The 16204-nt window shown below is 41.4% G+C and overlaps 1 protein-coding gene across 3 annotated transcripts in view; it reads right to left on the bottom strand.

Moving 5' to 3' along the window:
* DNM3 (dynamin 3) overlaps window positions 1-16204 on the bottom strand; it is a 387192-nt gene that overhangs the window by 205601 nt on the left and 165387 nt on the right. For all 3 annotated transcript variants that reach the window (XM_033092677.1, XM_033092678.1, XM_033092679.1), the window contains one exon: window positions 2044-2157. In XM_033092677.1, the coding sequence (XP_032948568.1) occupies window positions 2044-2157 (114 nt within the window). The remainder of the gene's footprint in view (window positions 1-2043; window positions 2158-16204) is intronic.

Below are 16204 nucleotides of genomic sequence, written 5' to 3'. Positions count from 1 at the left end.
ATAGAGAAGAGGAAGGCATGGCTGGTGACCATGAGTTCACCAAGCCCTCGAGGCCTCTTTCTTCCCTGCAGGAAGCGTCATGTACCTTCCAGTGCACTTATCTCAGCATCCCACACGGCCAGACAAGAGAACCCAGAAGCCACACTCCAGTAGCAATAGCTACCCCAAGGGTTCGGAGCCCCTGACACTAACTATTGTAACACCCTGGCAAAGGTCAATGTTGAGATGCCTGGAACTCATCTCAGTAAACTCTCTGAGGGTTGAGGTTGCCTTGGACAAATCCAGCACTCCTGGGATTCTTGCCTACATCTGAGGCTGAATGCATAAGATCTGGAGCCAGACAGCTTGGGGTCGAATTTCTGCTTTGCCACCAACTAGCTATGTGACCTTGACAAGTTCATTACCTCACCAGCACCAAGCAATAAAGGCAACCGAGCTCTATAGAAATGACTTTCAAAAGGTTGGGGATTTTTTTGGTTAGTTTATTCATCTGAAAAATGGGGACAACAATAGTAGCTATCTTCAGGATTGTATTATGGATGAAATGAGTTAACTAACATATAAGAAACAGTAGCTATTACTATTCTGATTCCTCAGCCAAATCTTTTGCTTTCCCTTGACTGAGAAAGGGCCCAAGACCAAATGTATTGAAATGTACATAAGTGAGCACCTAAAACCTTGGGAATAAAATGTATTTAAGAGAAGCCTCCCGTAGGGCAGCTGAGCACAAAAGAAGATAAGGCATTTGCTGATTTTATATCTAGGGAGGCACCCATCTCAGAACTCCTGGTGGCCTGGTCTTTAAACATGGAACCACAGGGCTATCTAAGTAGCCAACACAGGAAACAACTATCGTCAGTCCTCAGACTCTCACTTCAACCAGTTCCACGTTTGACTGAAGTCAGTAAATACATGACATAAAAATGGAAAATAAAGCTTTTGAGTAGAAATTTTCTTTGGACATTTCTATAGGATTTGATTTCCCTTCCTGCAGAAAATTCAGTGGAAATCAACTGAATCTTCAACTGAATGATCATCCGATATTTATCCAACACACCATTGTACCCAAAACACTTAGGAAACAGAAAAATTATATAAGGCATGAAACTTTTCCTCCAACAACTGACAGAGGCACTTTGTAGTGTTTTCAAAGGATGCAAAGCCAGAGGAGGACCGGTAACTCTGAAATGTGTGCTCTTTAAAGCCAAATAAATGTGAGGGAATCTCACCTGGAAATACGAGTTTTTTGCTGTCATGGACTAGTATTCTTATCTAACGTCTGCATGTGTATAAACACCGAAAACGTCCCAGGTCAGACTGGAGCTATTAACATTTCCCAAGGAGTTTTGTTTCCATCCATGCCCTCCTAAATTTCACAGTAAGTCTGTACCACTTTATAGCACTTTAATGCCTCTGCAAGACTGAGATATATATTTTTCGCACTTTTATAGCTACCAGATTTAAATGAGTAAGTCACAGGACCAAAATTAACATCCAACATGAGCCAAAACACCATAATTATCATAATTCATGAGTTTACATAGACATCCAAATATCAAAGAACAGAATTCATATAAACACTTATTTGGGACTCATTTGAACATGAGTGATTTGGACATTTTCAAAAGTCTGTCATTTGAGACAGATGTCACTGCGACAATCCCCAAATGCTTTATTAATTCTGCATGAGTGCTATTAATTTTGTGCTTATGCTGCTCTGTTACCTTGAGTCTTTTCAACACATTATATAATGAAAAGTGCTTTCGCTGTATCAGTACCCTGCCATTATTACAAAGAAGGAAGTTTCAACTCCATTTCTTCAGGTAAACAAACATGTGATTACACCAAAGAAGGAAAAGAAGGGAATATTGTAAAATTAAAAATCTACGAGGGAAAACACAGTGCTTCTTCAAACAAACAACCCCAGCTACGTCTTACCGAAAGAGAACCGCTGGTGCTTCAAAACATAGGTCAAAATACTATCAGTTAATGTGACATGAGAAACACTTGGATGAGAAAACTCTGTCACTCTCTGTGGCTTACCTCATCATCTTTATACCAGGACAAGCTTTCGGCAGTCAGGACGAACCAGTACCCCTTGGAGCCTCCTTTCATGATACCAATGTTGCTGATGGTTAGCCAGCCCTTGCGGATCACCTGCAACAGAGCACAAGTCAGCAGAGAAGCTTAGTTCAGCATGAGCCAAGGGAAACCACAGGTCTTGCACTAAACGAAGTTAAAAGCAAGATGCAAATTACAACAAGAATAGCATTGTTCCTCCCGAGCTCAACCTCTAATAAGCTGTCAAGCTGTCCGAGATAATTTATCTTCCAAAAGTACAGACAACCAGAAGGAAGTCTCTTCCATCGAATGGACAAAATCACAATGGCGGACTTATATAGATGGCGCAAGCAGAACGACTGAGACAGGAATGAAATGACTAATAGACTTCTGCCAGGCCTACTGATGGCACGGCTGCCACAATTAACACATACTTAGTTGATGGGATGAACAGCAATAGACTCTCTGTGTCCACTGCCTCTTCTTTCTTCCAGCCAACTGGCCCATTTTTTTTTTTTTTTTGCCCGGTTTGCTTCTCATTAAGATTTCTGCCAGAGACTGGCCACCAAACGGTGAAAGGAAAAAACTCAAGCCAACCAAATAGTTCCTTGTTAACAGCTTTAAATAAGGCTGAATGAGAGAGAAAGCTGAAACAATAAGTTCAAAAGTTTGGACTTTTCTTAACGGTCCAGATTTATCCATCTACTTCTGGTTGTTATTTGCCATACTAAAAAATATGCCGCATCTTCATAAAAATCTTTAAACAGCATCTAAATTTTAGAAACACAAACAACTAGGATTACTGATTTGATAAAAAATTATTGACAAATAGCATTTAAGTAAAATTCTATTTATTTTCTCACACTTATTGTAAAGTTAAAATCTGGTTTCCACATGGCATAGTTTACCATCTCCTCTATGCTAGATAATTTTTGTTGTTATAGAACCAGAAATCAAATACTATATCGAATTGTCTGATACTATTTTACATGTAAAAAAAAATCATCCAATACCTAAATTGTTCAATATCCTTGAGAGTCTGAAATGTTTTTTAAATTACTGAATTATTGAAAGACCAATGAGTGTCAGTTCCTAAAGGAAGACGAAAATTCCATAACAATCAGATTTTACATTTATATTGCTATTATTTTCTAATTGAAGCAGAAAAATCAAACCCAAGGAAAACTGTGAAGTAAGTCAAGATTATCGTTATTGATCTTCCATATTCTGTTCCTTGAGTCCCTGTTTCAGCATCTCCCAGGTGCCCATTCTCCTTTTTCATGCTCTGTTTCAGTTTTACAGACCCCCATATAGAAGCCCATTCAGGTGCAGACCAAGGCAATTCTCTCCTCTGTTCAAAATTACTCCTCCTCCTTACCCTCTACTTCAGAAAGAAGAAAACAATACTTCTCAAAGTACGGTTTCTACCAGCTATATTACCATCACTGGAGTACTTTCTAAAAATACAGATTCTTAGGCTACCTGCAAGTCCAAATGAATCAGAGTACGAACATATGAAACCCAGAAATCTGCATTTTAACATGTTCCCAAGGTGATTCTTATTTATACTGAAATTTGAAAACCACTGCATTTATACATACAATCAAAACTTCATTGTCCTTAGAGCAAATGATCTCATCTAATGTTTACTAAGAAGAAACTGAGTTATTTCACACTTAGCATTGCTATCCACTCTACCAGGGCTTACAAATGGCATACTAAGCAAAATATCCAATGAAATTTTTTTTTCACTATTTCAGGTATGTCTGGATAGAAAGGAATTCTTCCAAATACTCCACAAACCGCACTACGCAAATCACTATTTCACCCACTGATGTGACAGGCCAGCTCCATCAAGGACAGCCATGAATTTAGCTCAACAACAAACATTTCTTTAGAACCTATCATAAGTCAAGATGGAAAAAGCATGATGATGCCACAATATCTGCCCTCAAGGACCTTGTAGTTTAGTACGGAATGCAAATCCATAAAGAGATCATTTCAGGAGCATAATGTAGTAAGAGATATATGCTAAGTAAATGAAGGGGCCCTCGACAAACTTAGAAAGTTGTAATAGGTTTCCTTGAAAAGATGGTAGCTTAGAAGAACCTGGAAGAGAAATAGAATTAGGTCAGAAAGTGGTTTGTTTGTTTGTGTTTTTACGAAAAATGAACAAGAAAAAAAATATGGAAGAGCCACTTAGTGCAGAAAACGTGAGGTGGGGATGAAAAAATTGAGGCTGGAGAGACAGGTGGGGTGAAGTCAGAGTGGATCCAAATCAATGGGACCCCAAATTTTAGTGAGCTCGCTCCCCTGGCAGTACCAAAATAAATTACCAGTACACATGTAAATTTAAGTATATATGACCACTGTATTAATAAACTGTGTACATCATATTGAAATACACAGAGAAATTTGAAAGCATGACATGAAGATAAAATAAATAATTTAAATATTTTTTATTTTGTGGGGGACTTGTATTTCATTTGTTACATTTATAACTTTATTATTAACTTCCTGGGATACAGAGCGAGGATGCTGGCATAAATATGTACATTAAATGTTAACAAAGCTTACCTGTCTTCTGATTTTCTGGATAAAAATCACATGTAAGTAGATGTTCTACTTTATGCTCCTGCATTCTGGGGGATTTTGCATGCTCCTTGGGACAGACAAGCTAGGTTATGTAAGTTATTGCAATAACCCAAGTGAGAAAGGGCCAAGGTGTAAAGTAAACCCACGATGTGGAAAGGATGAAAAGAGATAAACCTACTGGAGAAATACCTAGGAGATAAAGTCAGCAGGACTTATGACTGGATGAGAGAGGGATTCATGAAGGTAAAGATTCTGGAATCGCATTCCACAGCAGCTACTGGCCACGCATAGTTATTGAGCCTTAGTGAATAGTTTCAATGCACATGAGAAATAAGTATAAAATGCACACTGGGTTTTAAAAGCTTAGTACAAAAAATATAAAATATCTCATTAAATGTTTTAGAATTTATCATGTGAAGATCAATAAACAGAAACCACATTTAAATTGGAGTTGGGAGGGCCTTCAGGAGGAGTTCTCATGCCCTATTACTCACTGGCACATACTAAAAACAAAAAGAGATGGACTTCCCAACTCCAACAGGAGGATATTTTCCTACTCTACTTACTACTCCCGTAGGAAGAAGGAGGGTCTTCTCTTTCCCCCCGGTAACCACTCAGCCAAAGAAAAATTGTTACAACTCAGCCAATAAAAAGCCACTACACTCCAAACTTCCAGTTTCCTCCAATGGACTCTTTGTTTACAACAGCTCCTCTCAACTCCCCTTTCCTCTATAAAAGACCTTTGTTCTCTGTATATGTATGTGGTTCACCAGTAGACCACATGTCCCAAATTGCAATTCTTTGTCGTTCCCAAGTAAACCCACTTTGCTAGAGAATTATCTGGCTGTCTATTTGTTTAAGGCTGACAATCACATGTTGAACTGATACTATTTTGGATATGCTGGGTTATAAAATCTATCTTTAATATTCATTTCACCTGCTTCATTTTACTTTTTAATGTGGCTACCAGAATTAAATTACATACGTAGTTTGCATTATATTTTTATTGGACATTGTGATGCTATTCTAGAACGATTCTGAAACTCTTGGGGCTACCAACTCAGAAGGAATAGAGGAGGAGAACCAAGTTTTTGAGAAGTCGGGGAATTGATGATGAATTCAGTCAAGACCATGTTGAATCTGAGGTACCTGTGGGAATTACACATAGAAGTGACCTGACCTCTGCAGCAAAATGGAGGTTAGGACTGGAGAAGTAGAATTACAAGTAAGCAGCATACATACAGGTGGCAATTAAAACGGAGTGAAAAAAGCTCAAGGCAGAACCTTGGGGACATACCAACATTTAATAGGTGGTCAGAAAAACATCTAAAATGTCAGAGAAATAAGAGCAATAGGTTCATGGAAGCCAAAGCAAGGTGAATTTCAAGGAGTATGTGGCTGTATCAAATTCAGCAAAGAAAGAGATGCTAAAGTCACCGCAGACATCATAGTGATATTAGCTATGCCAGTTACAGCGTGGTGGTGGGAAAAGTCAGGGTCCGTAGGGCTGAGAAGGGAATGGGAAGTAAAAAATGCAGACAATGACTAAAAGGCAATGGGAAGTAAAATATGGAGACAATGACTAAAAAGACAGTTAAAACCAGAAAACCAGAATAGACACAGGGTTGAAAGTGGTGTTTTTGTTGTGTTGCTGCTATTTTTCAGATTTTTGGGGTTGTTTTTTTTGTGTGTGTGTATGTGTAATGACAAAAAATGAGCATTTTTATTGCTCGGAGAAGATAATCGGTAGAGAGTGCGAGGTTGGGGTATAGGAAAGACAGTACAAGAACAAAGAAGATGGGAGTAGATGAGGTGACGAGCAAGGGAAGGGGCTGTCCTTGAACGTGACTGGAGCTGTCCTGTCTTGTGAGCCTGTGGAGGGAGGGCAGATGCAGGTCCTCTGGGAAACGGTAGCCAGTTTAGGAAGCTTACAGTTGATTTTCCAGTATTCTCCATAAGGGACTAAATTATTATCTGCAGGAGAATAACGGTGAGAGAAGTTGGAAAGAAGGCTTCAGAATACTGTGAAGCATTGGGACAATCAATAATTGAATGAGAGAGTGAACATAACTAGAATTAGGGGGAAAAAATGGTTGGCCAAACACAACACTGTAAAACTCCTAGAAGACAGCAGAGGAGAAAAGCTAGATGATCTGGGGTACGGTGATGCCGTTTTAGATGCAGCACCAAAGACACGATCCACGAAAGAAAGGGCTGATAAAGCTGAACTTCATTACAATTAAAAACTTCTGTGCAAAAGATAAGATCAAGAGAATGAGAAAACAAGCCATAGACTGGGAGAAGATATTTGCAAAAGACACATCTGACAAAGGAACGTTACCCAAAATACATAAAGAAGTTTAGAACGCAATAATAAGAAAACAAACAGCCTGATTACAAAGTGGGACAAAGACCTTAAGAGACAGCTCACCAAAGAAGATATCCAGATGGCAAACACGCTCATGAAAAGATGCTCCACATCATATGTCATCAGGGAAATGCAAATTAAAACAACAGTGAGATACCACTCTACACCTATTGGAAAGGCCAAAATCGAGAACGCTGACAACACCAAATGTTGACCAGAATGTGGAGAAACAGGAACTCTCACTCATCGCTGGTGGGAAGGCAGAATGGGGCAGACACTTTGGAAGACAGCTTGGTGCTTCCTCACAAAACTAAACATATTCTTCACATGTGACCCAGCAATGGCAATCCTGAGTATTCACCCCAATGAGCTACCAAGGCAGGAAAAGAATGCAGTAACCTTAAATGCATGTTGTTAAGTGAAAGAAGCGGATCTGAAAAAGTTAAATACTATACGATTCCAGCTATCTGAAATTCTGGAAAAGGCAAAACCGTAAAGACAACAAAAAGATCAGAGGGGTGGGGAGAAAGGAATAGGCAGAGCACAGAGGGTTGCGAGGGCAGTGAAAATCCTCCTCACGATACTATAATGGTGGCTATATGTCATCATACTTTTGTCCAAGCCCACAGAATGTCCACCACCAAGAGTGGTCCCTACGGTAAACTATGGACTCTGGGTGACTATGCTGTGTCCCTTGGTTAAAATGTGCCATGTTGGTGAGTGACGCTGATAACGGGGGAGGGTATGCATGTGGGGGAGGAGGTATGAAAAATCTCTGTCTCTTCCTCTAAGTTTGTTGAAAACTTAAAACTGCTCTAAAAAAAAATAAGGTCTTAAAAAAAATGGTTGAAAATTGAAGATCATACACGTAGGGACACGACCGGCATAGTCGCGTTACTGTCTCCAGCAGCTCTCAGCACACCTGACACAGAAAAAGAGAAGTGGGAATTCATCCAGGGTTTCGAATTTCTGGACCCAAGTGACCTAAAACTAAGTATACGGTTGTCAAGATGATGAAGGTTTGGGGCAAGAGAGCCATTCTGGTGACTATACATCCCATCCAGGCAGGAGGGGGCTAATAGAGAGGTAGAAAATGAAAAGACAAAGGGACGAGAGAAACCAATGATGTGAAAAAGCAGATACCATGTACGTGAAGAAACGAATGGGGTTTTGGGAACTGAAAATGATGTGAAGCAATAAACTGCCTGATCTTACTGGTACTGTTGAATTCATCTCACTAAGATGCACCACTATTTCTAGAAGAACTGAAGGCTAGAGCCAAAATGGTATTTACTAAACACCATTTCATCGAGTGGATATATTCAATTGATCTATATGGAAATTACGAGTTACAGAGACCAGTGAAAACGAAATGTGCAAAGAAGTGACATGAAAATTCATTAGAATAATTACATTCTATGACATTCCAGTCATTTGCATCGCAACAGGCTGTCTCACTTGGAGAGAAAAGAAAGAGGATTAGAGCTACCATGGCACACATCCCTTCACAGACACCCAGGGACGTGTGTCGAGCACTGAATGCTGTCGGCAAGGAAGGTGCTGTCATAAAAAGTTTAAGATGCTCTGGTCCAATCCCAGCCCTTTCTTTCCCAACAGAAAAGCATATTTGCCACAAATGGGTTTTTTTCGCCCTGATGACAATCAGCTCAATATAAGAATTAAGAAAAAACAATTCCTAATGTACTTCTTCAGAAAAGAATTGAGGTATAGAGAAATCACGAAATCAAATTAAACAGAGGAATGAGATAGGGAAAGGCAAGCACTCAAGAAAAATGGTCAGAACACAAGAGGTAAGACTCCTAAGGAGAAATTAATAGACTAAAACAAAGGAAAGTGAGTGAGAAGGAGAAGACAAAGACTAAATAAAGTTTGAAAAGGACGTCAAGACAAATGAGATTGATTGTAGAGTCTCTTCACAGCGAAAGATAGAAAATGTTCATGTTGTATTCAGATTTAAAATTACCACAATAAATCCATCCACATTCAGTACAACGACCACTTAGTATCTGCATGTCAAATTCTGCTTTGAGTGCCCAAGTGAACGTAAGCAGCAAGCCCATACTTATACGATGAAAAGAGACCTGGAGAGCTCAGAGGGCATGTTCTCATTTGTAAGGCTTAAGACAAACCATTTTTTAAAATTTACTGCCCTAACTAAGACCCAAGCTTCTTTTGCCAAAAGCAGAAACTTTGAACGCAATGGAGAGAGCAGCAATGAGGAGAGTGGGAGAGCCCAGCCCTTGCTCCCAGGGTTCTGGCCAGTTCCCTCCGTGCCTTTCGGGGTTGGCAAAATCTGTACGTGAGGGCTACGTTTGGACCTCAACATCTGGCAGGCATACTGGGTCATAAAATGAATACACAGACAAGGAATCAAATGATGAGGCGGAAAAAGTACATGTGGAAAAGTTCTAGTGTGGCCAAGGCTTTGGGTCTTGAACTTCGTTTGTGAGCAGGGCGTTTTGACCTTGGTCTTGCTTATGAAAGATCATGCAAGTTTTTCTCAGCTCTGCAGCTGGCTTTTAATTGTTGCAGCCTGGGGGACCGGGGAGGAGTTTGTAAACCATAGACCGTTGGATATTTTCATCTTGGTTGACGACGAATGCTTATACAAAGGCTGAATCCATAGATGAGTAGCTGCTTCTACAGAGGTTCACACAGCACAGGGGGTACACGAATAAACTCTGCTGAGATGGACGGGCCCCGAAAAGGCACCGTCCAGGCCGGTCACTACCTTTGCAAGCATAAGCCTCTATCTATCCTCAGGATATAGCTCGTCCTTGAATTAGCTGTCGGAGGTTTTTCTAAGCCAGCGTACCTGAGGCAAGGATTCAACTACTGGGAAAAGTCTTTCCATATACAGTCTGGTAGGTCAGGAGGGGGAACTAAGTGCACTGCTTTTAAATTGTAAGGCAGCTGAGGTCCCTAAGGATCACAGAGCATTCTCGAGGTTCTGGCTTTAATTTATTAGGGCCAGGCCCAGGTAGGCGGTGGGAAGGGTACGTGTCGCTGCCCTCTGTGCTGTCCTATGTTCCGGGCCAGAGCATGGAGGGAGCTGCACAAAGCTAACCTTAACTCACGTGGCTGACTTGCAGACTCAAGAGTCACCCCCATCCCAGCATACGAACCCAAACTGGCTCTGGATTTATCATATAGGAGGGAGAAAGTTTCCTTAAAATGCCCAAGCCTCTTAGGTCAAGAAATTATGTAACAAGGGGCAGGAAGGGAAACACAAAGTCAAAGGAAAGAAAAATTATGAGGTTTGGAATACGCTACATGGGAGAGCAAAGTAACTCAAATAAGACCTGGTGACCGGGGCTGTCACCTGTGCAAATTCCCGAACTGAGAAACAGACAGCAGTGTATGAAGCATTCTTAAAGATGATATCTATAGATGGTTTTCCCCTTAGCGGTAAGGGTGTAGTACCAAAATTACCCTCTTAGGAAGAGATTCCCCCCCCCAAAATGCAGAGCTTCACAGACAACTGGAAGAAACGGACAGCCTGGTAGGGCTAAACCCAGGAAGGTTTTCTCCATCTATCCTCTCTCATTCAAATCCCTCTGAATGTCAGCTACGACCAGTGACTACTGGTAGAACGGTCCAGGACAAAAACATAAGGTGGGATGACTGCTTAAAAGGCTACCGAGTCCGTGTGTCTTATTAAATGTGTTTGATGCGCTGGGATTATCTTTTATGTCCCACTCTTTATGAAGTTAGGAACACAAGAGACTATTTCAACTCCAGAAGTACGCAAGGAACAACACACTCATCATCACGTTGGCCAGCTCAGAGCACGGCTGCTGAAGGAACTCCAACCCCACCTGGACAGCAGACCCTCTTTGGCTGAGGCTGAGAGAGGAAGAATCGGGAAAGATTTAATGTTATGCTCCGTAAATGCCTCAGACTTCACAAATTCCTTTGAGAATGTAATCCCTGGGCTTTAATTTCTGAAAGCTTCACAGTAGGAGAGGGTCAGATTTACACTGAGGATGTGTCTGTTTTGGTGACATTCATTACTGAGTGTAATCTGTTAGGCTGTAGTAATGATGCTATTTAATCATTGCAGAATCTCTCATAGGCTATGGAAATAAGATGGCTGGATATCATCTGAGACAATAAATAAAATAAGGAGGAAACATTTAAACGTTGGTACAGACTGGCCTTAGAGTGAATGTTCCTGGTGCACTGTTTGGACGCATTTCAGAGCCTCCCATCCAACAGTGGTTCTAGAAGGATGCCCCAGAGCGCCATGATTAGCTTTGGAGGAGTGGCTTCAAGAAGGTAGGAGCAGGACTTGTTGATCTCTGCCTCCAAAGGGGGCTAGTCACAACCCTGGGTAACCAGTGGCTTAAACATTCAACCCAATGGAGCAAAAGGTGGAGGAAGGCTAGAATATTGCCAAGGGGTCGGGGGTAGAGAGGAACTCCTGTGGTTTCCTCACTCATTCAATCCACAAGGAGCAACGAGACTTCTGAGATGGTAAATCTAGAGGGTTAAATAGGGACGTGTTGTCCAGGGCCATTCTGTCCCCCATTCTCTCCCTCTTCATCTTCGGAGCCAGCCTGCCCACAGAGAGCACAGGAAGGAAGGGGTTCGTGCCTGCAGTTTTGAGGGACACGTGTTCAAAGGCATGTCTCACCTAAGACACCAGGTAAGCCAGGCAACCAGTATTTAGGAACGCCTGTGGTGGACCAGGCTCTCTACCAGGGGCCCTCAAGGATCACAAATGGGCCGCCATAACATGCGTACCCATTCTATGTGGACTGGCACATGTAAAAGAATAGATTTTCACCTCTGATGAAACTAACCTTATGCTTGGGATAAAGAAGCTGTGAAAACAAGCAAATAAAGTAAAGCATAACTAAAGGGGTTTAAAGATTAATCAGATTAAGACACAACATCATCAAATATTTGATGAAATATTGTTTGTTTTGTTTTCAAGACTCTACAAAACACAACTATGAATGAATTGGCTAAGTGACAGTTACGTGTTTGGATGTGCTTTTCATGTTTTTAACTTTCTAGGACATCAGCGCACAGAGTTTCAGAAGGAAAACAGTCATAGCTCAGAAAACAATTTGACTCCATTTCTAGGAATCCAATGATAATAACAACAGTTATTAGCATGTGCTAAACATTGCTCTGAGCCAGGCATTGTGCTAAGAGCTCCACGTGCATTTTCTTTTAATCCAAATAATAATCCTTTGAGGGAAATAGTATGTTCCTCATGTGACAGACGAGGAAACTGCGATCGGGCTCCAGCTTCACAGCCAAGTCCATGCACGGAACCAACAGGCCTTCCTCAGAGGAACCTAGCTAAGCGCTGTCTGCCACTCTGCTTCACTCTGCAGAGCTCGCGCAGACAGCTCAGCCGCTCAGAACTTGAATAAAATGAAATCTCTGCAGTGGTCTGGTTTCAGAGTCCCATGCTTAACTGGCCATACATACAAGCATGTTGGTTGTGGTATTGTTTCTAGTAGCAAGCAATTGGAAACAATACATTTGCCTAACTGGAAAGTGGTCAACAGGTTATGATATAAACGTCTGATGTGTTCAGTTAAGCTGAGCGAAAACACCTAATCCGTGACGCGACGTGAGAAAATACTTTTGTGAGGGGTGCTAATTCTGGGCAGCGTTTAGAGCCAGCCTGTCTGGGATGCTAGCTGGGTGACACTGGGTGACTCTCTGTGCCTCAGTTTCCTTCTACATAACATGGAATAATAACACACAGCTGTTGTGAGGATCATGCATTAATAAATGCAAAGCATTTCTATCAGTACCTATCAGTTTTTTTATCTATGGTATTATTTCAGTTATATTCATTAATGTAAGGGTAGAAAAAGATGGTAATATATACCAACATGTGAACTATGGTTGAAAATTAGTGGCAAGCTATAAAGTTACATTCCCCCTTCAGTTTTCCTGCAATAGTCACGCTATTAAAAATACAAGCTGCCGTCACGTTATTGGTGACCAAAACAATTCCTTGTGATTCCCTTCAATGGGTAATGGACAGAACATGTCAGAAAACTGAGGCAGACTACAAAGAACCCTGTAGTGAAATAACTTGACAGCACAACATAAAGAGAAATAACTGTGGAATATTACATGGGAAATCACCATGTTGAAAGAATCTTGACTACATTAAATAAGGAGCTGATGTGACTCACTGAAAACATATCAACAGTGTGGCATAAAAGCCGACTTAAAACAAAGGAACCGACATTTAATATTCATAGTAAATCCCCTTTTCATTTGAAGACACAGCTCCCAAAAAGATGATAGCTTTCTAATTTCTCTGTAAAACCAACCTTTGCCTAACAATATTGGCATAAGTTTAAATCATAACTGTGTAAATAAAATTTCGTAAGTGAAGCAGAACTCCAAGTTAAATGTTTCATGGAAATAACCTCACTACGTAGCACCCGTCCACATTTTTTTGGGCTGCCCAAATCTATGAGTCTACTTTAATGGTGCCTCCATCATTTTCCATTCATTCTGTCCCCTCAAAGCCCCCTCTATCCATTGGGTCTTGCTTCCAGAACATTAGCCCACATAAGCGGTGCCCTTTTCACGCCTCCCCGGCTGACTAGGCTATTAGATTACCTTGATTCTCAAAATTACTCCTAAAGCCCTTCTTCCCTTCTCATTGTTTCCCAGCATTCTCCCAGCTGCCTGCTCATGCCTTATTTCTGCCACATGCACAACTATTTCTGAAGAGTTCACTAAGAGTGAGCTGTTTATTCTCAGAGTTTGCTCACCTAAACCTCTACAGGATCCGGGCCATTAACCATGATGAAAATCAGGGCCCTACTTTTTCCACTTTTTTCCTGTGTATCTTTTCCATGTGCAGAGCTTCCTTTGAAGTTCATGGGAGCCCTCCATGTGGAAGAGATTCCAAGTGATACGAAACAGAATGAGAGCTACGTCTGTCATCTATTTCTCACATTCAAGGACGAAAACACACACATACAAAGGAAAAGATACCTCGTAATTAGCAAGGTCTGAGTAGAATTTGGATATTTTACTCAAAGTAATTCAAGACAGTTGCTTTAAAGGGGTGAGAAGCACCTTAGTAAGTATTTTTTAGTCCATTTAACAGAAAATTAGTGAGTACCTATCTAGGACAGGCAGCACACTGAAAATACAAGGAAGAAGAAGTCAACAAAATAAAAAGAAAGAAACACAACAAACATACATAAGCAGGCACACTCAGCCCCTGAGCCTCGTGGCGCTTACAGACCACGGGGAAACCGACACCAGCAAAGACACACAAATAAATGTACAATTACAGCTGGGGTTGGTGCTGCCAAGAAGCGGATCAGGACACAGAGAACTTTGACCTGGGGTGTAAGAAGAGGCGTGCTTGAAGATTTCAGCACTTGCACTAAAATCTGAAGGGTGTGCGTGGGAGTAGGGGATGGGGTGGCCACAGCACAGAACGCAAGACAGTCCTGGGAGAAGGAAAACCATGCTTCGTGGTGTAATTCATGGGAAGAAATTTGCTCTTTATCATGAGATGAATGGAAAGCCTGTGAAGTGTTTACAGTAGGGCAGCACCATAAGATTTGCATCATGAAAAGTTCCCTTCTAGCACTGGTTTGGTGAAGAGACTAGAGAGAGGAGAAAGGATGCAGGGGAATCAGAGAGAATCCTAAGAACAGAATCTAAGTCGTGGGCGATGGTAACTTTGACAAGGGTGGTAGAAATCGCCGTATGGAGAAGTGGTCAGATTTGAGGACAATTCGGGAAGAAACCTAATATGACAATGAGAGATGAGAGATGGAAGACGAGAGAGACTGAGGTGGGAAGGATGACTCCCAAGGTTTCGCTTCTGAAACGGAACAGACTGTGGCGATAAATTCACTAAGAGAGAGAAGGAGAACTAAGTTCAGGGAGGGGATGAGTCTTGAGTTCTTTATGGACATCTCAAGATGCGAACATGTGAAATAAACCATTGGCTATAAAGAAGTCTCAATCAGATAGGCAGATTGGTGAGCTCTTGATTCTGGGAGGAACTGCAGCCATAGGTAGGGAAAAAATGACACTAAGTGAGAGTCTGAGTGAGAAGAGAGGAGGATGCAGGACTGGGCTTTGAGGACAGCCAACACATAATGGCTGGGAGGAGAGCGTGAATCTACGGAGACAGAGCGGTGGCTAGAAGGGTGGGAGAAGCAAACAATACGCATCCACTGAAGTCCGCAGAAGGGAGTGTTTTAATGAGGCAAAAGGACTGCAAAGGTCAGATGCCACTATGAGGAAAAATAGGGTTCAAACTACAAAATTATTCCCGGGTTTGGGTAACATGGCAGGCATTGAAGAGACAACATTCAAGACACTTAACTACCATGTTTCCCCGAAAATAAGACCTAGGCGGCCCATCAGCTAATGCGCCTTTTGGAGCAAAAATTAATATAAGACCTGACTTATATTATATTATATTATATTATATTATATTACATTACATTACATTACATTACATTATATTATATTATATTATACTTAGTCTTATAGTAAAATATTAATTTTTGCTCCAAAAGACGCATTAGAGCTGATGGGCAGGCAAGGTCTTATTTTCGGGGAAACACAGTATGGCTTGAGCCTGACCAATCTGAAGGGGTGTGAGGCTCTCAGTGCCACAGCAGGGTACAGGAGACCCCCTTCTACACCAGACCTTAGCCTTTAATTTCTGGATAAGGGAGAGGTTGGGGGCACTCTGAGAGAGGAGGAGCCTGAGCAGCTCTGATGTAGGCAGGCAATTGGGGGAGCAGCCAGTTCTAATTGGTATGAAAGCATTCAATACATGAACAACCAGAGTGGTTCCACGCATAGGAACTGGCTGCACAACATGGCCAGGCATTGTTTCCAGGGCTTGATGGACAGGGGAAGCAGCCAGGTTGGAACGGGCAGGGGACAGAGCTGAAGGTGTCCCATGCAAGTCTGATTTCAAATGATGAACCAATATCTTCACAGCATCTTCTAGACGCAAAACACAAAACAAGAGAAAGAATTGGCAAATGAAGAAAACAAGTATCGGAGAACCCGTTTTAAAGAAGCACCTAGAAATCTGGGCCCGTAAAGACAGGCAACAAGATGTTTTCACGCAATCATTCAGGTTAAAGTGTTTTCAAGAACAAAGCACCTAACACACTGACTTATACA

The sequence above is a fragment of the Rhinolophus ferrumequinum genome, chromosome 22 (genome assembly GCF_004115265.2).
Source record: "Rhinolophus ferrumequinum isolate MPI-CBG mRhiFer1 chromosome 22, mRhiFer1_v1.p, whole genome shotgun sequence".
NCBI classification, from domain to species: domain Eukaryota; kingdom Metazoa; phylum Chordata; class Mammalia; order Chiroptera; family Rhinolophidae; genus Rhinolophus; species Rhinolophus ferrumequinum.
The sequence above is the reverse complement of the archived record's forward strand: the minus strand, read 5'-3'. Positions and strand labels throughout refer to the sequence as shown.